This window comes from Rhizoctonia solani, chromosome 11, assembly GCF_016906535.1.
Source record: "Rhizoctonia solani chromosome 11, complete sequence".
Classification (NCBI taxonomy): domain Eukaryota; kingdom Fungi; phylum Basidiomycota; class Agaricomycetes; order Cantharellales; family Ceratobasidiaceae; genus Rhizoctonia; species Rhizoctonia solani.
Genome location: NC_057380.1, coordinates 545,644 through 569,069, shown reverse-complemented (window position 1 = coordinate 569,069; position 23,426 = coordinate 545,644). Strand labels below are relative to the sequence as shown.

At 46.2% G+C, this 23,426-nt stretch overlaps 10 protein-coding genes across 10 annotated transcripts; 5 read left to right on the top strand and 5 right to left on the bottom strand.

The window, feature by feature from the left end:
- Positions 1–1,784: 1,784 nt before the first annotated feature.
- On the bottom strand, positions 1,785–3,588 carry RhiXN_10243 (uncharacterized protein; the record flags this gene model as incomplete). Its single annotated transcript, XM_043330059.1, has 14 exons — positions 1,785–1,925; positions 1,976–2,050; positions 2,113–2,262; positions 2,322–2,332; positions 2,382–2,464; positions 2,730–2,746; positions 2,804–2,896; positions 2,954–3,018; positions 3,068–3,093; positions 3,148–3,191; positions 3,245–3,254; positions 3,306–3,403; positions 3,450–3,463; positions 3,516–3,588. 14 exons carry the CDS (start codon positions 3,586–3,588, stop codon positions 1,785–1,787), a joined length of 900 nt encoding a protein of 299 aa, XP_043184156.1.
- Positions 3,589–4,129: 541 nt separating this feature from the next.
- Positions 4,130–4,566, bottom strand: RhiXN_10242 (uncharacterized protein; the record flags this gene model as incomplete). Its single annotated transcript, XM_043330058.1, has 2 exons — positions 4,130–4,470; positions 4,515–4,566. The coding sequence occupies 2 exons, from the start codon at positions 4,564–4,566 to the stop codon at positions 4,130–4,132; spliced, it is 393 nt and encodes a 130-aa protein (XP_043184155.1).
- A 735-nt stretch (positions 4,567–5,301) lies between these two features.
- On the top strand, positions 5,302–7,316 carry RhiXN_10241 (uncharacterized protein; the record flags this gene model as incomplete). Its single annotated transcript, XM_043330057.1, has 5 exons — positions 5,302–5,518; positions 5,564–5,761; positions 5,958–6,567; positions 6,616–6,781; positions 6,837–7,316. The coding sequence occupies 5 exons, from the start codon at positions 5,302–5,304 to the stop codon at positions 7,314–7,316; spliced, it is 1,671 nt and encodes a 556-aa protein (XP_043184154.1).
- Positions 7,317–8,095: 779 nt separating this feature from the next.
- Positions 8,096–9,371, top strand: RhiXN_10240 (uncharacterized protein; the record flags this gene model as incomplete). Its single annotated transcript, XM_043330056.1, has 5 exons — positions 8,096–8,271; positions 8,339–8,395; positions 8,449–8,965; positions 9,061–9,318; positions 9,366–9,371. The coding sequence occupies 5 exons, from the start codon at positions 8,096–8,098 to the stop codon at positions 9,369–9,371; spliced, it is 1,014 nt and encodes a 337-aa protein (XP_043184153.1).
- A 1,354-nt stretch (positions 9,372–10,725) lies between these two features.
- On the top strand, positions 10,726–11,931 carry RhiXN_10239 (uncharacterized protein; the record flags this gene model as incomplete). Its single annotated transcript, XM_043330055.1, has 5 exons — positions 10,726–10,807; positions 10,866–10,899; positions 10,952–11,008; positions 11,056–11,068; positions 11,104–11,931. The coding sequence occupies 5 exons, from the start codon at positions 10,726–10,728 to the stop codon at positions 11,929–11,931; spliced, it is 1,014 nt and encodes a 337-aa protein (XP_043184152.1).
- Positions 11,932–12,304: 373 nt separating this feature from the next.
- Positions 12,305–13,349, bottom strand: RhiXN_10238 (Isonitrile hydratase; the record flags this gene model as incomplete). Its single annotated transcript, XM_043330054.1, has 5 exons — positions 12,305–12,526; positions 12,588–12,763; positions 12,830–13,035; positions 13,095–13,212; positions 13,265–13,349. 5 exons carry the CDS (start codon positions 13,347–13,349, stop codon positions 12,305–12,307), a joined length of 807 nt encoding a protein of 268 aa, XP_043184151.1.
- A 2,005-nt stretch (positions 13,350–15,354) lies between these two features.
- On the top strand, positions 15,355–16,632 carry RhiXN_10237 (uncharacterized protein; the record flags this gene model as incomplete). Its single annotated transcript, XM_043330053.1, has 5 exons — positions 15,355–15,530; positions 15,586–15,642; positions 15,698–15,909; positions 15,963–16,569; positions 16,617–16,632. 5 exons carry the CDS (start codon positions 15,355–15,357, stop codon positions 16,630–16,632), a joined length of 1,068 nt encoding a protein of 355 aa, XP_043184150.1.
- Positions 16,633–16,905: 273 nt separating this feature from the next.
- Positions 16,906–17,943, bottom strand: RhiXN_10236 (uncharacterized protein; the record flags this gene model as incomplete). Its single annotated transcript, XM_043330052.1, has 2 exons — positions 16,906–17,802; positions 17,854–17,943. 2 exons carry the CDS (start codon positions 17,941–17,943, stop codon positions 16,906–16,908), a joined length of 987 nt encoding a protein of 328 aa, XP_043184149.1.
- Positions 17,944–18,933: 990 nt separating this feature from the next.
- Positions 18,934–20,006, bottom strand: RhiXN_10235 (uncharacterized protein; the record flags this gene model as incomplete). Its single annotated transcript, XM_043330051.1, has 7 exons — positions 18,934–19,076; positions 19,122–19,189; positions 19,243–19,306; positions 19,357–19,543; positions 19,598–19,641; positions 19,841–19,902; positions 19,963–20,006. 7 exons carry the CDS (start codon positions 20,004–20,006, stop codon positions 18,934–18,936), a joined length of 612 nt encoding a protein of 203 aa, XP_043184148.1.
- A 2,008-nt stretch (positions 20,007–22,014) lies between these two features.
- Positions 22,015–23,301, top strand: RhiXN_10234 (C2H2 zinc finger; the record flags this gene model as incomplete). The annotated part of the gene is made up of 6 exons (XM_043330050.1): positions 22,015–22,098; positions 22,147–22,198; positions 22,251–22,368; positions 22,424–22,460; positions 22,525–23,124; positions 23,179–23,301. 6 exons carry the CDS (start codon positions 22,015–22,017, stop codon positions 23,299–23,301), a joined length of 1,014 nt encoding a protein of 337 aa, XP_043184147.1.
- Positions 23,302–23,426: the final 125 nt, after the last annotated feature.

The following is a 23,426-nucleotide window of genomic DNA, read 5'->3' as shown; positions in this document are numbered from 1 at the left end:
TTAGCAGCCCAGTATGAATCAAGCAGCGAAGAAACTCGTTTATCAAGTCCACAGTACTTTGAACTGAATCAGCTAATTGCCCCATTTTCTGATAAAGTCTACTCACTCGTGAATCCGCATATCTGTTGAAGCTAATAATGCCGAAAGGTTGTATGTAATGATGATACTACACAAACTGGTAGAACCCGTCCAGGCGCTTGATATCCACTGATGTGGAGGCAACAATCAATATAGATCCGGTATTAGCATATTTAATCACTTTACTCTATGCTTATCCATTTCACGTATGTCCCAATATACCCAAGCCAAGCACGACATGGCAATCCCAAAGCCCAGCTGGATAAATGCGAAACCCCCCTGCATTTTGCGAATCGAGGATAGCCGAAGACAGATAGCTTAGAGTCACTCCAGTTAGATTCAGGCAGGAGATGAGCTTACAGCGGCGATCCCCATCAACCGTATCACACGGGGCGAGGCCCAGGACAGATTGATATGTTCTGAGGCTAGAAAGACATTATTAGCTCCATTTCAATATTAACTCTTTTTATTCACCCACACTTTAACGTGTGATAAGCGGATAGTCTGGAGTTTGGTGATCAAATGCAAATCACTGTTAGCAATATGATTGGGGCTTAATGAGAATTGAATCTCACACTTGCGCCCCGAATATAGTCAAAGCAGTAAGAAGGAACTGCGTCTTTTTAGTAGTCAATACAACTAGGCTATGAAATATACGGGATATTAACAAACGTTAACAGACCTAAGCTGAAATTAGATTGCTGGTACCACAAGCGGACTGTGGTACTCACCAGGTGCTATGAAACAACGCCTCTGGGTCGTTTTCGTATTCGGTGATTAGAAGTCGATATCCAACGTGAGTAGCACAGACCAATTTGGCAGTGTCTACAAGCCTGGCAGATTGAAATTATAATAGGCCGTAATCCGAAACCTGGATCATTTACCATAATAATGAAATCTGTTGCGACGTTTCGAGTTGTTCGTTAATACAGAGCCGCTGTTTAGAAGTGATTTGGACACTCACAAAAATTTTGGCAATAAGGCTGTCCTGGTTTGGTCGATTCCAATAGGTATATCCATGTAGTAGATATGCCGTAGAGACTAAAGCCCACCACTCATTACTCCTGATACCGTCAAAAGCATACCATTACTCACCAAGCAGTCGTAGTCACTCCTACGTATGTCGCACCCAGAGTCGAGTCGAAGTCTGCCACCATGGAATATCCCTGAGTGTTTGCTGATTAACCAAGGAAGGGAAAGGTCTGTAAGACCCAAGCTGGGTGGATGGCGGAAACAAGCAGAGAAAGCCGTGTCTTATGATTTATACGGATTGATAAAAAGCAATCTATTACCAACGGGCTTCATCGCTTTGTCCCACCTGTTACAAGGCGAGAAACAGTAGTGCGGAAGATTCAGAACGAACCCCAGGCTCGTCACCATCAGGGGAATTATCAAATTGGAACAACACGTGGCCGTGCCCTATATATATTCTCAGCCTTGTTATGGATGCCGGTGAAACCCACTACTTCATATGCGGACTTGGCATCTATTAGTAACTTGAATACATTGGTCCACCCTCGCCTCTATGCCCATTTGTTCAAAGCCCAGTGTTTCGAGTCGTATAGTGATGACAGGCGGTTCCATATTTCATAACGACAAGAGTGTTCTGCCGTGCATTGCACCAGCGAACGGGCATCGAACCCTTGGCCAAGACCGCGCGTAACAAGGGTAGCCCGAAAACATGAAAGTCGAAAGGGGGTGACAGCCTAGCTTCGTCCGGGGAGTTCTTCTAGTTTCCCTAATTCCGACCTGGCATCGATAGACTCCAGATCATCATCTTCTTGAGAATCTTTTGCATCCTTGTTGCGTCCGATATTATTTCCCGATAACTCGATGGCGTGTTTTGTCTGCTCGCGGAAATCAGCTAATAATTCCGAAAGGAGCGAATCGAGATCACCGAGTGAGTATCCGGCACCTGAGCTTCTCGAACATCTGTACTCGCCACTCTTCTGTGGGTCGGAGGATCGCCAAGCTGAATATGGGGGGGGGGCGATCAATTTGAAGGGTTCAGGGGCAGGAAATAGCCTAGCTCACTTTGGTCATTGGAACTGGGATACCTTGTTCAGCGAATCTTATGGTGTCTGTACCCTCGGTTGGTTCACAGACAACATGTCCATCACCAAGAGTACATATCGCGAAGTTTGGCGAATGAGAGGGGCGAGAATTCAGTGCCGTTAGCATGGTCTATGGGCCAGGTATGTGAGACAATTAGGTGACAGTCCAGGGTTTATAAAGTAGCTCACAGAAATATACACTGTGATTTCAAATGTCAGTTAGACTTTAAGTGGTGATGTAGTACTTACATGTGCCAAGAATAAAATTTAGACCAAGTTGTGCTAGATTGTCCAGCGAAGAAAACAAAGCTAGGTTAATGATTGCAACAGTGCTGATAATGGCAAAAGGGGAGGGGATAGTTCAGTACTCTAGCTCAAGGCTTTAGCATGGTCAACATCTACCTTGTCAATGTTCCTGTATTAAGTGTACATTATGATCCTATTGATCATGTCGTCCGTACTTTCAAGAGTGCCAAATTAGCCAGATAGATGGTGGTATCCAAGCCAGGCCTACCGTTGAAACCCAGTTTTTTGAGAAATTAATACGACGGATAGTGTATAGGTTGTCAGCAGGTCGCAAAACGCCGCTGCACCCACCAGACTACAGCGACCCACTGGAAAGTTGGGAATAAGTAGGTCTAGGAAAACCAGGAGTCTACACGGTGACACACCCGGTACTGCCTTGAGTTGTCAAATGTCCAATGTTGCCACGAAAGGACAGTCGTTGCCATTCCAAATGCTAGTTGTGTGAGTGCTGATAGAGCCTGAGTAGAATGTAATATGTAAATGAATACGGTCGTTGAGGTAAGAGTCTCACTCACAATAAGTCCAGCCATCAATCGCATCATTATAGGATTGACCCAAAATGCTCCTGACTTTTTAGAGACTTGGGGGTGTAAGCTTAAACAGACCGTGGGATGATGGAAATTACTCACAATACCAAGCTCGGTACGCGAAGAAGCTTGTTCTGTGTGAGTATAGCACGATTTAAGACATTAGCGTTACCAATGCTTACAATTGGACCATAAATGTAGTGAACGCAGTCAGGCCAAACACAAGCTATGGGAAGATAGTGAACTCATTGATAAGATAGGCCTAAGATATCTACTTACAAAACCACCCCTGTATGACAGGAATAAGAATGATGAGACGAGGATTGTATGCAGTGCTTACCAAGTGCCTCGGAACGCGGGCCCAATAACATCGAATTGGGTGATGAGCAGCTCATAACCCGTCGATGAAGCACAAGCCAACTTGAGGGTATCAATATCCTGATGAGACGATTAGCCAACCCACCACCACAATCTCAGGCCGTACCATAAAGCCAGGACCTACAGTCGGTTGGTTAGGTTAGTTCTGTGTTTCAAGGATCAGGAAACTCACATAGACTCGACGGATGCGCTGTCGTCCGTGTATCTATTCCAATAGGTGTAGAATTGAAGGCAAGTAACACCATATAGGCTGGAAACAGTTATGTGTTGAGCATGCAAGAGCGGGCGGAAAATACTCACCAAGTAGATATCACGATCCCAATATACACCGCTCCAATTGTCCCATCGTAGCTTACTTCCATCGGGATACTTGGTTATAATTGGCCTCGAAAGAACCAGAACGGCGTCGAATTACGCAGTGAATCGTGAGTATAGCGATCTGCACAACGTCAACTGAAGGTAAAGGGCTTTCAAACCCGGCGTACTCTAGGGTAGAAGTTCATGTCCAACAGCTGCGTGTAGGTTATTTCAATAGTTTAAATTCATAGGTCTGGAAGAAATGGAAGAGTTTCATAATTTTTGTGAATATGATAGGTAAAAGCATTGCTTTGCAGTCATATTCCTCTCAGGTTGAGCTCGGGCCGCATTTTGGGTGGTAATCTCCACATATCCCCATCGATGTTTGTAGCTACCTACGCAGGTATAATTTTGATGGTCAAGAGTTTATCAAAATTGATTTCTTAGCTGAGATCTTACCTTTAATTGAGGTATATTTAGATCCTGAGCTCATTCCTCAGTGTCTTCATCCTCATCATCGGAGGATGTCTTAACCTCCACGATTTTATGCTTCTCGAATTCCGCAGCCAGATCCCGATATTTTGTCAAATCCTCTCCGGTCCGCGCCTTTGCTTGAGACAGGGCGCCACGCAGAGATTTGTAGTAATCCGAAGAATTGGATAACACTTGGGAATCAGTTGCAATCAGGAACTCATAGCTCTGGCGAGGCGGTATTGATGATTGAGGAGGAGAGTTGAATTCAAAGGTTATCTCGATTCCTTTGCTCATGGTGACGCCACACGGTTGTCGCCGTGCGCAACTAGCAGAGATGATCGTCGGGAGTGGAAGTCCTATTGGAAATAGTCACGTGTGTTTAATTGGGGTTGTTTGGGACCAGCTGGGAGGAGATCATCATAGTTGAGTCCACCCAATGGCTCATCGACCATTATAGTATTGGCTATTTTCATGGCAACCTTTAAGAGTGACTTACTGTCGCTATGTAAGTAAGTGTAACGGTACTTTTCGGTCGAGTGCTTGTGTCCATCCAACATTCTCTCATTCGTCAACAAACAATGGCGCATAGTATTATCCAGTGTAAATCAGAGTCTCTCATCTACTCTAGTAATTAACTCCGAGTCATGTAGCCGAGTAAAGCCCCCTAGACCCAGACATTTCAAAGTGATTTTGGGCTTCTCTTCGACTTCCAGTGTGCTCCAATGTGTAGTAAACAAAGCAATGGAGATACGAGTACCTAAAGGCCCAATAATCATATTGTCTCATTGAACGTGTCATTGTGACGTCGCACAGGAATAGCACACAGCAAAGCGCGAGTCAATTGACCTTCGAATGAGGGATATGTCTGAGAGAAGACTGTCACGTGACTTCTCCCGAGCAAACCATTTCAGGGATCGTCGGGGTTTGTCTCTAGCCGCCCGCGTCCGCGCATCTCTGGCGGTCGAGTCAGCAAAGGGGCAGTGTATCGTCACCCCTGTCTTATACCTTATAAACTGGGCCACTCTTTTAATGACGACTTTAACGATTGCCGTAACAACCCCCTCCTTGAATTCCCGTATCTGTACTGCTCTGATAGTAATTGGTCTCTGTGAGCCTAATTAGACCGACTTGGTGAGAACAGTCGCTTGCTCGTCGTTGTATGATTTCTTACAAGGTATATAGTGATGATGTCCTCAGAGGCTTCACCACCACCACGCCGGCTCGCATCGTCTCCTCGGCAATTGTCTATAGTGATGGATGGAGATGAAAATACCCCTTCAACTTCCCGAATGACTCGTTCAAATGCATCTACTAGACACAGCACTGGTGAAGATTTAGACTCATCTCGGTCTACTATTCCGTTCCCCTCAGCGCAGAATGAGCCAAACAATGACCGACCAGAGGGTGAGTATCCTAATAGACTCTGGATGTGTCTCATTGGAATAAAAGAAAGCCAAGGAAACTTCTCAGCGGTTATCCAAGCTCTTCGCAGTATTGTGCAAACGCCACCTCCCAGCGACGATGGGCGCAACCTGACCCCAGTTCCTCCTGCTTCTCCCTTGCAATCGTCTTCAACACCTCAGCTTGCCACACCTCTTCAAGTACCTAAACCGTCTCTACCTGCGTATCACTCTCCGTCGGAGGACCGTATTCGGCGGATGAGCAGCCCGCTAAAGCCTTCGCTATCGAATGTCGACTCGCTTGCATCTAGCAGACACGACGGGGCACCCAAGAAGGTTTCTTTTGACCATGCTTCTTCCGGCCCAACTGTGTCAATGCAAAACTTGACGAATGGCACGTAATTATCCTCTCTAATTACTCTCTTACTAATTTATTTTCTTAGTTTTGCAAGTGTCGACTAATCCACCTCGTACTGGTTCCCCTGCCCATGGTACTCCGAAACATACCCATACGACTCGGAGCACACCCACCAAGGGTCGTTCTTCGGCCGGTTCCCGCTCTCGATCCCAATCTCCCCGCCGGTTCTGGCCGTTGTCTCGAATAGCTTCACCCGGGGAGCCTTGGGAAGCCAAGGATCCGTATAGGCTCCACCTTCAGTTGGACAAACTCCGTCGACGACGGGACACCATGCTGAAATGCTGGGACCAAGCGCTTCGCCAAATGTACCGACATTTCCTTTTACGCCTTCCCAGTGTTTATTTCACCCGGGTCAGCAAGGTGTTTGAAGAGGCTGAGCTCAGTCGAGTGGAAGTGCAAAAGATGATCGATGCTAGCAAACGTGCCCGGAATAGGAGAATACGGCGTGGTCGGCGGCAAGCACAAAGTGAAAGCCAAGCGTCGCAGGATCTTGACTTTTGGCCGAACGAGCGGGAATGGACCACGCCGATCGTTTCTCCGTCGTTACAGCGTTTCAAGCAAAGCTGGGATGAGTTTATGGACTCTCTTCAGAAAGAATGGAAAACCTTGAATGTGGTGTCTGCACTGCTTTTGTCGTAAGCCCCATTTTGATATTAATACTTCGCTTTACTAAAACTGTCCAGTGCTATTTTGACAATGTTCCAGGTCGAAGGAAGTGATGAACCAGTTATGCGAACCGCAGCTCTAATTGCGCTTGTTTGTGCTTTGTGGAGTCTGACATTTGGGTGCATCTACATCCTCCGTTTTTCCACCATGCGAAGCATGCATAAAGCTTCAAGATGGGCCGAAGTACGCGCGCGCATATTTTGCTCTAGAACTCATACGCTGACATCATTACTTCTAGGAGGCACAAAAACACACGACCGGTATTTGGTGGAATGTTTGGGTCTTCCTTTCCTTGCCCTCGGTCTTTCTCGCGTGGTCGGTAATTTCGTTTTGCACAGCCATCATGGCGTTTTCTTGGACAACCGGGAGTGTCACCCCGCCGTCTCCTATTTCCGACAAGGCTGCCATCGGACCGAGACTCGGAATCACCACAGTCTTCCTCCTCGGGCTGGTTTATTTTTACAGGGCTGTTAAAACCTTGAAGAAATACGCAGATCCGCTTCCTCGGCATTGGGCGCTCCATAGCCCTACCCCTATTTCAGCGCTTGACCCGAGCCCAGGGACCGAAATTCCGGAACTAGACCTGGAACGTGCGGAAGGTATCGCACTGGGGAATGTCAAGGACGCCGCTGACCGTGCCGAAGCGGAGGAAGAGGCTCAGAGGGATCGAGAGCGCGGAAGAGGGATGATTCGAGGTTTTAGGAATTTTGTGTGGTAGAGTTATTATGGGGATTCGTGATTTGGGGTTTTATGATGCATATATGCGGTCTGTCTTTTTTTGTGTGCCTTGTGATTTTGCATATTGTTTGAGTACATTTTTTGTCTCCGTACTTGACCTGTATCACTAGCTGTTTTTCTGCACCCGAACGTAAACTTATGTGGAATTGAATAACTTTTGTATTCGAGCGTTTGGAGAGTTGATAAATGTGGCGCCACTCAGTAATTGGTTATTTCTTAACTGGAAGTACGGTTCCCATGTTACCAAAAATTAAAGTCATGGATTATTCTTCAGTAGCTTGGCTAGGCTTCCGCCCTCATGTACCCAGCCGCCGAGACCTCTTGGATGCGACTAGAGTCATTCGTTCAGCCCCAACTCGCCCGTAAACCTATCTGTCATTTCGGCTAGTATGACTCACTATGACTGCTCACTATGACTGATTGGTACTCGACCTCGATTTTGTGCCAAAGCATCACTTGTAATACTTGAAATTTTGCATACGAACACAACTAATACGTTTTTTCTCACCTCCGGCGTCGAATTACCCAAAACCCTGGGATCATGTCTGCGAAATCTAGGAAGTGCTGTACTCACTTTAGGACGAGATCGATATAGTGCACATGTACGTCGATCATACCGCATGCTGTATGCACATGACTCACGTGTAGTCAGCCCTGTCCTCATTGCTATAAGGGCACTCGAGTTTACGATACCTACTCATTACAGGTAGCTTAACCCTCTACGTTGGGCACTTCGTCGGTACTTTAGACCTTGGGATAATGTCACTAGAAGACTTGATCGTCAGACTAGCCAACGAGGCTCAGTTTCATGAGGCAACTCGACGAGATGCTCTGTATTGGGCTGGCAGATCTGGTTTGTCGGTCGAAGACTATGTCACATTGGATGAGCTCTTGTTGCACGGAGCCTTTGAAAGAGAGGGCAAACTTCATATCTGGTGAGTAAGTCTTCGGCGATTGCTGATATTGGATCATATCATGTTCTTTGAATTTATTGATCGTTAGGGTATTTGTTCCAAAAGACAACCCGGAGACTACTGATTTTTATGCCTCGTGCGAAACGTAGGTCGAGTGACTCCAAATACATTTCATCCACCTTGAGCTCACTTTTATAGCCTTGCTCGCGAGGTCATCACTCTCCAGCCTGGTCAATCAGAGCCTAGTTCCAGCTACGGACATAGTATTACTTCCGTTATCGTTCCCCCCGAGCACCGTAGAAAAGGATATGCCGAACGCTTCATGTCCCTTTTACACTCTGCCCTTGTACCACATCGATATCCCGACCCTTTAAATACCCCTGTCACTTTCAAACAGCCCAGTACAGTGAGCGTACTATACAGTGTTGTTGGCAACTACTATGCTCGATGCGTTCCAGCGGCTAGGGAATCAGGATGGTCCATCCAGAAATCGTTTGTAACCACTTGGCCACTGTCCAACGTTCATATTTCCCAGACAACTTCGTCGCCTGTCGAATCCTTGTCAGACACAGAAATCATTTCGGCCCTCGACTTGGACGATTCAAATATTCCTGGCGATATGCTGAAGATGCAGAAGCAGGATCCTGAGAAGACTTATTTTGCATTCGTACCCACCGCTCCCTTGAATGACTATTCAGTCGTAATTAGCAAACTAGTAATGAAGAGCCGCGGTGTAGCCGCTTTATCATGGGGAGCTAAAATCCGGGAACAAACAACTTCATGGCTTGGGTGTTCCACGGTCTAGAACAGGTTCAGCTTGTTATTACGCGCCTCCGAGCAACTCCCGACTTGTTCCCAACTTTGCTCGCAGCAGCAGTTCAGACTGCTAAGGATACGGGATGCGAGAGCATCGAAATATGGAACGTTCCGGAGGACCTGAAGATGATTGCCCTGAAGACTGGTGGAGAAACGACTGAGCGAACGGATGATCTTGCAGCATTCAAGTGGTACGGGCAGAACTCTGACCCGAAGATAGACAATAAGGATGATATGGGCAGTCGAAGAAAGGTAATGATAAGGTTACCCGTTACATGCATAGCTCATGTTTCTGGTAGATATAGCTGGTGTTGAGCAGGCGTATCGGCATGAGTTCAAAATAATAAGAGCTTAAATATACGACAGGTGGTTACATAGAATCAGGAAGCTCCGGGTTAGAAATATGCAACATATATGATGCTTGCCTTTGGGATATCGATTGCATGTGAATCGGGGCTATATGATAGTATGAATTTAACTCCAACAAACGTGTGGCGGGACCGCTATGTAATAACACAAGCTATATTCGCTACAGACGGTATGATAATGATAGAATATGGATTATTTCTCAGCTGCAATTGTTATAACACCTGGGGTCTGCCGGCAAGGTCGAGGCAAGTATGTAAATGAGAAATGAAAACATATTCAAATTTGTCATGCCTGCATGTAAGTCTAGTTAGCTTACCATCTAAGAGCACCGACAAGTTTTCGTAGTGGCTTCAAACTCGTACTTGTAACGAAGATGTGACGCCTTATATCCTGTAACTCTTGGACGACATATGGTCGTATGGTAGGAGCCCAGATCTCAAATTTACTCATAAAAAACGAGCGAGCACTGGACCAAGCCCCTCTCAGCACCGGGACCATTCCGTAGTCATGCAAAACAACGCTTGGGATAAATGTATTATATCCAGGGCACATACTTCAGTTACGTATTTCTGTCTGCTTTTATGACTGTGTGTGACTAAATGTAGTCATCGAATGAACCTAGAACGCAGAATGCCTCGACATGCTGAAGAATACCCAAAGCGCCACTGATCATGCAAGAGTGGGGCGGGAAGTGAGGAGAGCTGAGGGTCCAGAATAGAGTCCTAAAAATACTTTTAGCCAATGCCCTGCGGCTATCAATTACCTCGACCCTTCCCTGCGGGTGATCAGGAAAATATTTTTGGGCCATTTACTACGGTCATGAACTCGTCCGTTGGTAACGCAAATAGAGCCATAAATGGATATAATGATATCAAATACAGATAGCTTAGTAACAATAAAATAGTATAGCATATATGAAGCTATCGAATGATAGTGCGGGTTGCAATTGGGCAAAGACGTCATCCACGAGCTTTCCTCGTAACAAAACACACCAACCTACTGCCACTGGGACCGTGACCACATAATCCTCTTCAAATTTTCTAAATGATATGGTGATCTAGTGTTTGTTACCACCATTGCTCCGTATTTGGCCTACGTTTTACATGTTGGACCAGGCACCGATGCTCTCGCCCTTCGCCGCTTTAAGCATCATCTTTACGTACAAAAAAGCTAATATTTTGTTCGGAGGCAGGGGTATGTATCCCTATTATAAAGACAATTCTGTTTTCAGTGCTCTCTTGCTTTGGACTACCAATCCTCCAACTAGATTTTTGATCGCAACAATAGAGAATGTCCCTCGAATACCTGATCGTTAAACCTGCTAACGAGGCCCAGTCTCAAGAAGCAATGCACCGTGATGCTGCTTACTGGAGTAGCAGGTTGGGTATCTCGCCAGATGATTATATGAAAACATTTGCTGTTTCAACAAGGTGCATTTGGACAAGAAGGGAGGCTCAAGATTTGGTAAGTGGTTATTAGACTTGACAGCGGCCTCCCACGTGAATTTCATTGTCAGGGTACTTGTTCCTAAAGATGACCCCGAGACTACGAACTTTTATGCATCATGTCAAATGTGAGTCTATCTCGCCTCGGTTTGTGTTTGCTTTAATTCCCCGATAGCCTCACTCGAAAGGTCTTGACTCTCCACCCTAACCAGGCATCATCCAGCTCCAGCTTTGGCCATGGTATCACCTCGGTGCTCGTTCCCCAGAACATCGCCGAAAGGGATATGCCAAATATTTTATGTCGCTCTTACACTCTGCTCTCGCACCACACCAATATCCCGACCCTCTGAGGGCTCCTGAGACTACCGAACAACTCAGCACGGTCAGCATCTTGTATAGCGTTGTTGGAGACTATTATTCTCGGTGCATTCCGGCAGTAGGTGAATCAGGGTGGGCTCTACAGAAGTCGTTCGCTACTACTTGGCCGCTATCTAGGGCTCAAGTGTTTACAGGACCTACCCTACCTGTTGAGCTCATACCTGAGGCCGACATTTCCTCGACACTTGATTCTGACGACTTGAATATTCATACGGATCTACTGAGGCTTCAAAAGAAAGATCCTACAAAGACCTACTTTGCGTTCGTGCCTACTGCCCCCTTAAACAGTTACTCTGTTATGTTCGGAAAACTCTTAATGGATCGTCGTGGTCCATCAAACTTATCGTGGGGAGCTAGAATTCCTGGTACGGATAACTTCATGACTTGGGTGTTCTATGGCCTAGAACAGGTTCAGCTTATTGTTACGCGTCTTCGAGCAACTCCCGACTCGTTCCCTACTTTACTCGCAGCAGCAGTTCGGACCGCTAAGGATACGGGATGCGAGAGCATCGAAATATGGAACGTTCCGGAGGACCTGAAGATGATTGTTCGGAAGACTGGCGGAAAAACGAGTGAACGAACGGATGACCTGGCAGGATTCAAATGGTACGGAGAGCACCCACACTCAGGGGTAGATAATAGAGACGTTGTTTGGGCGCTAGAAGAAGGGTAATGTTTATGGTCCAATGCATGATGCCGCACTCACGGATACTTTACAGATATAGCTGGTGTTGAGCAGCAGACTCTATATCATTCGCTTGAAGCGACTGCCAGCGAACAAGACCTCATTTGACTCATTTAATTATCCTTCAGCATATTGATCAAATACCTACTTCGATAATACTCTTCGTTAATTGGGAACAATTGATACACGAGCTTCATGAAAAAGAAGATATTCGTGATTTGCTTAGTTACATCTATTCTATGATCACCCCGGAGCTCATCTTAGTAGGCCCTAGATGAGCGGGCCCACAAGTTTGTTCTGCATTCATGACTTCAATTTGTTTATTTCAATTGTACATTAACAAGCGACTGGAGCACTGCTATCAAACCAATCCATAGATCTCTGCAAACGGATCATCACCTTGCTCAGCGGCTCTCAACTCTACAACGTTCCGCGCCTTAGTTGCGTACTCGGGTCCAACCAAGTGAATGATGAACGCATTGGCCATATCTATTCCCGCAGTTACGCCCGAGCTAGTCCAAGTGTTTCCATCGACGACCCAACGGGCCTTCGGGACCCAGTTGATATTCTTACTGGTTTCGTTCTGAACCACCAGAATAAATCTTGAGCTCATAGTAAAAAGTCTCGGACAAAATATTACGCACCCTGATTTGTGCAAATGCTGCCTTGTTTGTGGTGGCATTCTTTCCCTCCAAGACCCCAGCGTTTGCTAAGACCCAGGCTCCGGTGCATACAGACAGCAAGTACTGGAGGCCAGGCGTCTGTTTCTTGACGAAATCAAGGACTTTAGGCGAAAGAATTGCCGGACGTGTCCCCATTCCTATTTAATTGGAGAATAAATTAGAATAGGTTTAATTCGGCCGAATTGAAAGGGGTATTGGCTCACCTCCGGGAACCAGAATTATGTCGTACTGAGTGCTGTTGACTTGGCTAAAGGTTTTTGTTGGAAGTATAGCGGGTCCTACTCCAGGAATAACAGGATCGAGGGACTCTGCCAAGTAATCAATCTCAAACTCGTATGGGGAATAAGGCCATGCTGGGTTCGTTTGTGTCATCGACCCTTTAGCTAGGAGTCCTAGCACTCCATAGGACCTGTGGATATAAAGGAGTTGGATCAGAATGATGGGTCCACTCTCACAATGAAAGTTAACTTATTGGAAGTCCAGGATGACAACTTGGGGAATAAAACTACCCCGAACTTCCATGTTGTGCGAGCGGTCGTATTCCTTGGAACATGATGACCCAGACCAAGGTTGTGCGAAGAAGGGTCTGCAATGTTACTTAGCAAGAAAATCATGAAGCATAAATTATTGGAGATTACCAGGATTGGGGGTTGAAAAGACAGATATTGACAGTATCAATGGAAGAGCTAGCAGAGTGCTAGACGAAAAGCGGAGGGAGACCATGGTAGTACTACGGGGGCAGGCTGGCTCATAGTGTCAGAACGAGCCCTCCTCTTATACAGTAGTATGGACCAAGTTATGACAAACTTCATGTACATACCCTGATAAAAACGCCCCCGGTGCTCTCGGGCTACCCCTGTAACCCTCAACCTCCAGTCTCATGATCCTGTACCCGCCTTCCACCGAGAATACACCTTTATGGAGGCGGTGTAGCTAAGGCCGGAGATAGGGATGTATGTGCAGGTCCCGAGCCTATACAGTCCTGAATAGACAACCTCAGTAGGATTGAATGTGATAGTGGATGCATCTACCGTGGCGAGTAAAGTGGTCGGGTGAGATAACATAGTTCCCTCCTTAAGCCCATATTAATATATATTTATATAAGGCGATTTAAGCCGTATTATTAGATACATCAATACTATTCCTTGAAGCAAAGATCGCCTGGGATGAGGCATTTTTGCCTATAGGGTGGCTATCATGTGGCTAGACAAATCGAACGCCTCAGCTTGGCTCCACGACCAAACTCCTCTTTGTTGAATAATCTAGTATACTAATGCTTCATAGACTACATTAGCTTAGGGTCAAGGGCGTCTGCGCTAACATCATAATAGGTGGATGTCGTTGGGTAGGCTACAAACGCCGGCTCGCCACTGGCATGATCCGAGGATAGAACCGGAAAATAACACAGGTCTCAAGCCACAGGTATCGAGCTGAATGCTTACTTACGACCACTCGGCTCTTCTTGGGTCGTTCGCATTGCTTCCAAAATCTCTCCTCGATCTGAAACGAAAAAATAGCATATAATCGACGGTTATATTGATTAGGATAAGTCGGTTTTCAGTACTATGATCGCTGAATAGAGTGATTGTGAGAACACAAGCAATCCAAACCACTGCCAGATACTGCACAGTGTGCAACCAGTAGAGCACAGTAGAGTGGAATCTGTTTGGGTCAACATCGGTCTTACGTGAGCGATTTGTAATCATAGAAGGTTGGCAGAACCTTGGCTTACACCCGCGGGAGCTAACATGCGCCTTACATCTATCATTGGCCTATTTGCTCCTATCAACATTAGTCCGTCGCCACGATTACTCATGTTCACACTACAATTTAACGGTATTATACCGGGGAAACCCCTCAAGGAACTTATGTCTTATGACTAACATGGTTAAGGTTTACCATTCATGGTAATAGAGGAATTTGGTGCGTCGACTTATATGCTTTAGCTCGATAAATGAGCCCGGTATGCACTAACTCGTCCGTGTTTCTAGCGTACTCGATACGCACTCAAGAAATAAAACTAAGTTCTGTTAATGGTACAAGGAAATCTGAATGTCCCATACGAAAGTATCCGTGCTAAAAATCAATTATATGCGTATCGTTACCCATGAAGCCCTTTCGGAAATTTTAAAAGCATAAGAAAAGGCTCTGAGTTTCTCCAAAATTCACGACATTCAATCTCAGGTTGTTGTCATATATTTTGTCATGTTTTCTTCGACGTGTACAACATCTCATACAGCATACTCTGTTGTATATTTTTCATGTTACTCTTGAGGTCTTTATCACTGCTAATTCAACACGCCTCCCCTGATTTTGAGTCGGGGATAGCCTTCTGATATGGGGTTTAAAGTAGCCGCCAAGATGACTCATCATAACGCAACTCTTCCACCCGATCGCGAGCTCACGAGGCGGAGCTCACCACGATCCAGGCCCAATATTCGAAACTTTGTTTCTGTTACAGGAGCCTATGCCTATATCATCCCAATAGCTAATGCACCCACCTCGTTCAGAATGCTTCAGAGCCATGGTCAATTATTTCTCCAAATTTACGATGCAAGAAGTGTTCCATGTGACAACCTCGGCCGTGCTGCCCGACCTGATCATCGCAGCAACTTCCGCGCAGTGATACCAGTGCATAAATACGTGGAAATTCTGATCTCGCTGGTATAAATGTTTGGAACTTTCGTCGCCTCAGATCCACTCGTACCGGACCCTCCAGACCTACAGAATGTCAATCGGGCACTTGATCGTTAAACCAGCTACCAAGTCTCAAGCTCGTCAAGTTATAATACGAAATGCTGGCCATTGGGGTGCCAAGGTTCAAATGTCTGTCGACGACTTTGTCAAACTTTCCCAGGTTTTCCAGCAAGGACCGTACGCAAGCGACGGAAAGCTGACAATCTGGTAATTGGTTCCACATTCGTTTGAAGTCACCATTCTTAGTATATCTCGTGGCTAGGGTTCTCGTTCCTGAAGACGATCCCGACACAATTGATTTTTATGCATCCTGCCAAATGTGAGCGGGCATGGTTCGATCAACCAGTTCTGATGTTGATTGAATTATTCTTCAGCCTTACTCGTCAAGTCTTGACTCTACGAACTGGTCAATCATCTCCGGAACTCAGCTTTGGTCACGCCGTCAGCTCTGTATTGGTGCTCCCTGAGTATCGCGGAAAAGGATATGCCGGCCGTTTCATGTCGCTTCTTCATTCGGCCTTGGCACCACACCGATATCCTAATCCTCTCAAAGTCCCCGTTGCCACTGAACGTGCTAGCACGGTCAGTGTGTTATATAGTGCCGTAGGAGATTACTACGCTCGTTGCGTTCCATCAGAGGGGAGACAGGATGGACCCTTCAAAAGTCATTCGTCACGACCTGGCCAGTATCTGCTATCCAAGTCCCTGCACCGAAAGGAAACTTCCCGCCTGTCGAGTTCTTGTCGGAATCCGAAGTCACTGCGACCCTAGACTCGGACGATTCCAACATCGCCGGCGACCTGATCGAGCTTCAGAAGAAAGATCCCACAAAGACCTACTTTGCATTCACGACCACATCTTCCTTGAACGCGGTATCCGCCACAATAAGCAAACTTTCTCCAGGGTGCCCATCCAATTCTTCATGGGGCGCCAAAATTCCTGGAACAAGCGACTTTATGACTTGGGCTTTCTTCCGTCGTCCGGGCCTCACACTTGCCATCACCCGCCTTCGGGCAAGCACAGATTCGTTTCCGGTGTTATTGGACGCGGCACTCCGGACCGCTCAAGAGACAAAATCCGAGTATATTGAAATATGGAACGTGCCTGAGCATTTGAAGGAAATGGCTCTGGCGACTGGTGGAGAAACGATCGAGCGACCGGATAACCGCTCGGCGTTCAAATGGTACGGTCAACCATCCGAGGCGAAACTGGACAACACCGACGTGGTTTGGGCCTTGGATGAAAGGTGCGTAATGCTATTTCGGGGTTAGTTTTGAGCCAACGCTCCCCTAGGTATGGCTGGTGTTGAGCCAAAGAATGCCGCTTCTGCGCCGGTCTGTCCAAATGGACCATAATCTATTGATGCAGATGTTTACATCCTTTTCTATGTCCATGCGCTTAGCTAATTTTGGAGTAATATTACTGAAGAATTTATTAAAACACTTCAAACTAATCGAATCCAATCAAGGCTAGAACATCCCAAAACGGATACATGATACAAATACAAAACGATATTGGAACAGGTAATTAGAGAGGTTATGTATACATCCAGACGCAATTAAAGGGGCAAAACAATAGTTATTCAATAAGCCATTCCAGCATAGGCGCGTGGGCCCCATAGTGGCTGGAAGGTGATAATCGACCACCGGGTATGGTCGTATGGAGGTGTACGATGCAAATCTGGAGAGTTCTCAGAGACCTCGCAAATCATGGGTAAAATTTGGATGGTCTTTCTGTCTCGGCGTGCCGGTGGAGGAGCCTGGGGCAGTATTATTTGGACAGGGGTTTCGGGAGGGGTTATCACTGGTGGAAGATTAAACGACATGGGAGCCTTGCTAGGGATCCATGAAAAGTCAAACATCTGCGCCATGCGATTATCCATGTCCTCCAACTCGCGCTCAAGATCGTAGAACTGGTGGTTATGCATTTGAGCTTCGAGGTCGTTGAGGGTTGTGATGAACCGATCGGTAGTGGGGCTAGTGCTCCGAGACGAAGGGAGGTCGGGCTTGGGAGAGTAGTTGGTAGGTGAGAATACCCGAGTAGGAGTTCGAATTGGATTGTAAGAAGCGCTCGATGCGCTAGGAGCAATCGAAGGGGCAGCGATAGTCCCCTGGAGGGGTTCCTTGATTCGAGACGTGGTCATGGGCGGGGTATAATGCGGTAGAATGGTGGGTCGAGGTTCGGGTTTGGAGCGAAACGGAGATCGCAGTATCGAGAACGATCTTTTGATCGCTGCGGAGAATATGCCGAATATAACGACAAAAATATGGAAGAGTCGGGATAAAACCCCATTATTCATTGAAGTGGTAGGATGGGGTTGACCGTGTCCGTTAATCATGCGGATGCTAGGTTTGGGCGTGATGATAAGTACGAGGAAATTCCAGTCGAATATAGAATTCCATAAGTCGCGGACAGCTTCAACCAGCTCCGATTTCGTCTCGGGTCGATGAATTGGTGGGTTATGAGGAAGGTCCAGGGGCTAGTATAAAGGTATTGGAGATAGCTATCTGTTTATCCTACGGTGACGCACCTTTGCAGCCGGACCAAGGAGTGTGGCGCCAAAGATTGTACTGAGGACAAAGAGATGGGTGATTGAGTACGTTCCCTTGTCCTTTGTCATATCGCGTTTGTCGAATGCAATATTATGCTGGTAATATTACCGGCCAATGCGATCACCGAAGCAGAACAGATGGTGGGAAAAATAGAAATGAAACTTCTCAGCCGGTTCGGAGACTGTTGTATAGGAGGCGGTATGTCTCGGGAGAAACCGAGTCCTTATTAGGAGACAAGGGGCTCTTGGCGATAGATCGGAACGGTGTACACTCAATTGATGATATTGCCGAGAACCACCGAGTTGTATCATAGTAAGCTTACTTCTGGAGGTATGGGACGAAAGCTATGGATATTTGGCTATGGATAGTGCAGGAGCACATGTCATAGAATATTAATATATCACCCGTAGTTCGCGACCGGCAACTGGCCATATATAGTCGTGGGCAATCAATCACTCGGGTTGATGTAACCAATTTGGATATCTATTGGGGTACGAAAGTACTCATATATCTTGGTCGAGTCTCAATCAAAGCAAGCGGGTTGGTGGTGGGAATTCAGAGGACACTCCCAATTGGCAATTACCTTACTGATGTCATAAGGCACTATACATTAAAGACGGTCGCAATGTTACCAATTTAGTCACCTTTTCCAGACACTCTTTTTTCGGTACAAGGTCGTAGAAAAAGGCCACAAGATTTTCGGTAGTCTAACACAGGCAACGAGACAAGGTTGGCCGCGCATACACGATACAAAAGACACCTATTAAATGCAAATAAAACTAGCGTAAACCAAAGGTGACGCCCCTAAGATATGACCTTGAACAATCAGTTTTATATGTTATGCATACTTACGATTGTGTGATTTGTAACTTTGATCTTCATGAATGGCCTTACTCTAACAAGCACGCGCCAAGCGAATGAGCTTATTCTTTGCTCGAAGTCCATAGATGTGAGACTGGTTAGATCAATATACTATAGGATTCGAATAAAAAATTCTTGAGCTTTATCATCCACGTCACGTTTGGTTGGTGCATTTCGCCACTACCCTAATCCATCAATTAGATGACATCCGCCCGTTCAACGGTCATAGTGCCTGTAGTTTTGTCTTGTACAAGGTTCCAGCTCGTCTCATCGTCAAGTAACGAAATGTCTTGGGACCATGTAGGCTCGGACTCAATTTTGTCAAATAACGGCCCATTTCCTACACACCATGAGCCATTTGTTAGTTTTCGAACAAATTAAATACCTTTGTAATTCTTGATCGCATAACCTAAAAGAATAAGCTTGGGACTGAAAGTGACCGTACAACTCGGTCTGTACCAAGTGGGGTTGGGCCAAATCAGTTACTTAAATAAACATGAGCTTACACAATATCCTTCCAGAGAATGATAGGCTCAAAGCGCTGATTCATCCCTTCTCCATGAGCCAGACCTAGAATCATGAGTTATTAGCATTGCCATACGCAATTCGCGAGTACTCACCAAGCTGAAAATCTATTGAACTATTACACTGATTAACGCACTTGCACATAGAAGGTCCATGATCTTCATCCCAATCAGGCGGATCAATGTCATAGTCGTAATCGTAATTGCCGTAATCAAAGGGCGTGAAGTAGCCGATTCCAAGATATTTTTGCTTCTCACTACCTGTTACGGTGGTGTAATCCCCCTTCCGAACAAACTATTAAGTGCCGTCCTTTTGACCGCCGCTTGGTTCACATACCTTGATTTCCAACCAGGTAGCGGGAAAAACATTGGTTCTTCTACCTGTTTCTTCTATTGTATTAGATTTACAGTAGCCTTCTATATGGCCCTCACAGTCTGTTCAATTCCAATGGCAAGTCGCGGCGAACGGTCACAGGTAACTGTTGCTTTGGCGTGACTTCGAAACATAGGGAAGAACTTGATTTCTTCTACATGGGACTACTAAGTGAGCCCATAGACCATGGCCTTGGAACATGCTCACTCCATACTAGAGAACGGGCAGAAGGAAGTGGCGGCTTGAATACAAGTACTAAGGTTACGTTTCTGTAATCTATAATTAATCGAGGCTGCAAATCTGATGGATGTCGCTATACAGAAACGTACACTGAAAGCTGATTTGCATAGAAATTAATTATCTTTTGGGCCATGTTGGGGAGCAAGAGCGATGGGATGTGATGTTTGCCACCAAGTGTTGGTAATTACTGTACGGGCGTAAAGTGTGGGTCAGTAAATGTATGCTTATGCAATCATACAAACCGTGATCACGCACGGAAAGAATCACATGTCATGTTTGTAGCATGTATGTAGATTATATGCAAATCAATCAAAACCACGGCAGACGAGCGTGCAGCCAACAACATGGGAGAAACAAGTTCCGTTGACCACAATTGCTCTCTGCGTTTCCCAACTTGTAGGTTATACGGTTCAAGTCCTTCTTTGAGGGCGGAAAGCCAAGCTTTGTGGAAAACAACAAGCCCTTGTCGACTTACGTCGGTTATTTGCTGTGCAAAAGAAACCAGATCTCCTTAGGTGTCGCCATAATTCCTCAGCAAACCGTCGCTATCATTCTCTGTGAAAGCTATCGTCAACAATCACACCTTGTGCTGGTGTTTCTGCCGACTGCCTGCTGTTACATGCGTCCAATAATAGTCTATATGAATCTTCGCTACTTCTTTGCTAATTTTGTCGTGCTGGACCATTAATATATGTATGAACAGAGTGGTACATTCTCTTGGTTTCTGTAGAGACTTCGAATCGACAACGCGAGTGAGCATTCATAAGGCCGGTGGTGGCATGTTCATTTTTAGTCCCCTTCTGAATAGCCATTTGAACGATTCCTCTTCGACAGCCGAGGCCAGCACTTTGACTTGATATGGATACAAGTCGAAAACCATCTTATATGCATTAAGCGATCCCAATCTGTACTTGGAATTAAGACATTGAATATCATTCAGGATTGATTGCGATAATCTTGTTATTGACCAGTCCAGTAATACAATTAAAGTGTGGTTCTACACATTGCACCAGGTCCACCAAGAAAATATTCGGTCGGATGAGGCAAGGAGCCGTTTGAATGCACGAAGAGAGTAGTCAATTCCAAGTCCGTGAATGATTGAGATCGGTAATTCAACAACACCATCGGCCAAATAGGCTACTCTAGAAGACTTCTCTGTTACCATCATCGGTGAATGTATTTGACAGTAAGAAGGTTCCAGCCGAGATTTAAAAAAAACGATGCTACGAATCCTTCTCTTGAAGAACTGCTATTGTATAACATCGTAGGAGGGTGCATGTCGCCTTGAATTTCGAGAATGGGTGCGGTAGTTTTGCACCTTCTATACACACCACGATTCTTCTTATTCAGCAAGCCGTTGAGCCCAAGCGAAACATATGGGATCAGGTAATTGCGTACGGGAAGAAATGCGGAGAACAATACCCTAGTTGCCCAAAATTGCAATCCATGAATTTGTAAAACTGAGGTTAACCCCTATTTTCAGCCTGTATATGGACTAGAAGCGAGATGTAGTATTAATCTGATCATGCGAATATCCCTAGTTATGACCTCACAGGAACTCCAGTAAGGGGAGATGACTCGAGCAGTGACTGTGACAGTAAAGGTTCAGCCCGTAGAAGCCTTTCCATGAGGAGACGGAAGTGTGAAGCGAGACGTTAGGCGTAGCATATGACCAGAGTACTTAGACAGACCAGAGCTCAATTGTAGTTGTGGGGAAATAGTAAATTCTGCATCGGTCGTAAAGCTTCAAGTCATGGCCCCAAGAACATACCCACGTTACAAATAGATCCGCGAGACCAGGTTAACATAAAAAGTATGCAACAAAGCAGTCCCAGAGTATTGGGGATGGGTTATCACCGCAACAGGGAGTAGTATCTTAAGATAGCGCAGAGATCGGCTCGGAGTATGACTTGCTGCAAGGCAATCCTTATGGGGCTGGAAGTGAGCTTAGTTCCGAGGAGCAAAACATGAGCAAATCCCGATTGCAGCTCCGATACTTATTACTATAGTGCATTCCATGCTCCGGATAACTAGTGACTACAAAAGAAACCTACTGGTTATGACGGAATCATGCGCGCGGTCGTTAGAATCCAAACGACTTCAGTTCAAGGGGAGTCACCTGACCAGCACAGGCTTACTCAATGCGATATCACGTGCTTTCCGTCGGCCTCATCCACCTCACCATGGGCAAAAACAAGAACAAGAGTAAGAAAAAGAACAAGTTTGTGCGTCTTGTCATTTTCCCCTTCGGCTTGTATTGACTTGTATTGAAGGTTCTGCGACCATGGTGCTGGTACTGCGAACGAGAGTTTGAGGACGAGAAAGGTATGTGATCTCGTGTCGTGAAACGAAGCAGAAGCTAACGAGAATGAGATAGTATTGATGCAGCATCAAAAAGCTAAACACTTCAAATGTGGTCATTGTCCGAGACGACTGAACACCGCAGGTGGTCTAGCGGTTCATATTCAACAAGTACATAAATTGGATCCTGAAAAGTTCGTATACGCTGGCTAGCAAAGCTTAGTTTTGGTATTGATGCTTGGGATATAGGATTGAAAATGCGCTGCCTGGACGAGATGGATATGAGGTACGTTTCAATTAACATTCGATATATATACCGTGTAACATGGATTAACCCACCACCCTCTTAGGTGGAAATCTTCGGGATGGAAGGAATTCCTGCCCCTGACATGGCAGCCTACAAACGCCGAAAAGAAGAGGAGCTCGGTCTCGCATCAGGCACAATCTCCCAGCCCCCCAGAAACGACCTAAAATGGACTATCGCAACCTACCGACGCGGAACTCGCAGCTCAACTCGCAGCTCACAAGGCGCTTATGGCAGGAAACGATGTTGGGCCCAGCGCACCGGCGTCTTTGGTGCGCCAATGGTGTTTGGAGGGCCGGTACCACCCCCTTTTGTACCTGGAGGTGCGCCAATACGGTTGGGTGGTCCCCCGCCGCCTGGGTTCCCTCCTGGACCACCTCCACCCGGAGTCGCGGGCGCGCCGCCTCTGCCTCCAGGCGTAGGCGTGCCACTAGGAATTTCGCCTCCGCCTCCAGGAGCCTTTTCTCCAACTCCGCCAATCTCTGCAGCACCTCCATCAGCACCTCCTGTCGATATCAAACCTTCCACTCCAGATGTCAAGCCACCGGCAGAAGAAAACAAACCGTCGGCTGCAAATTCCAACTACACAAATCCACCAATGAAGCAAGGAACGGCACTGGTATACAACGACGCGAACCAGAGCCCCGTACGTTTTACGATTCTTAGATTGCATTCGTATTAATTTGGTTTATTTGATTAGGAGGAATCTCGCGCATATGATAACAAGTATGTCCAAAACGAGGGAGTAAAACTGTCGATGGCAGGAGAAGCTGCAGAGGGAGGAAGTAGGAAGCGACCGAGAGCTGAGGATTTCTTGGGATGATCGAGCTGAGCAGGTTGGGATTTGCCCCGAGTGGTTGTTGTTTACTCTTGCGGGGGACGCTTACGCAGCGTCTCGGTAATCCATTCCTCATTCTCCGACTCCTGCCTTGGTGACGCTACCTGATT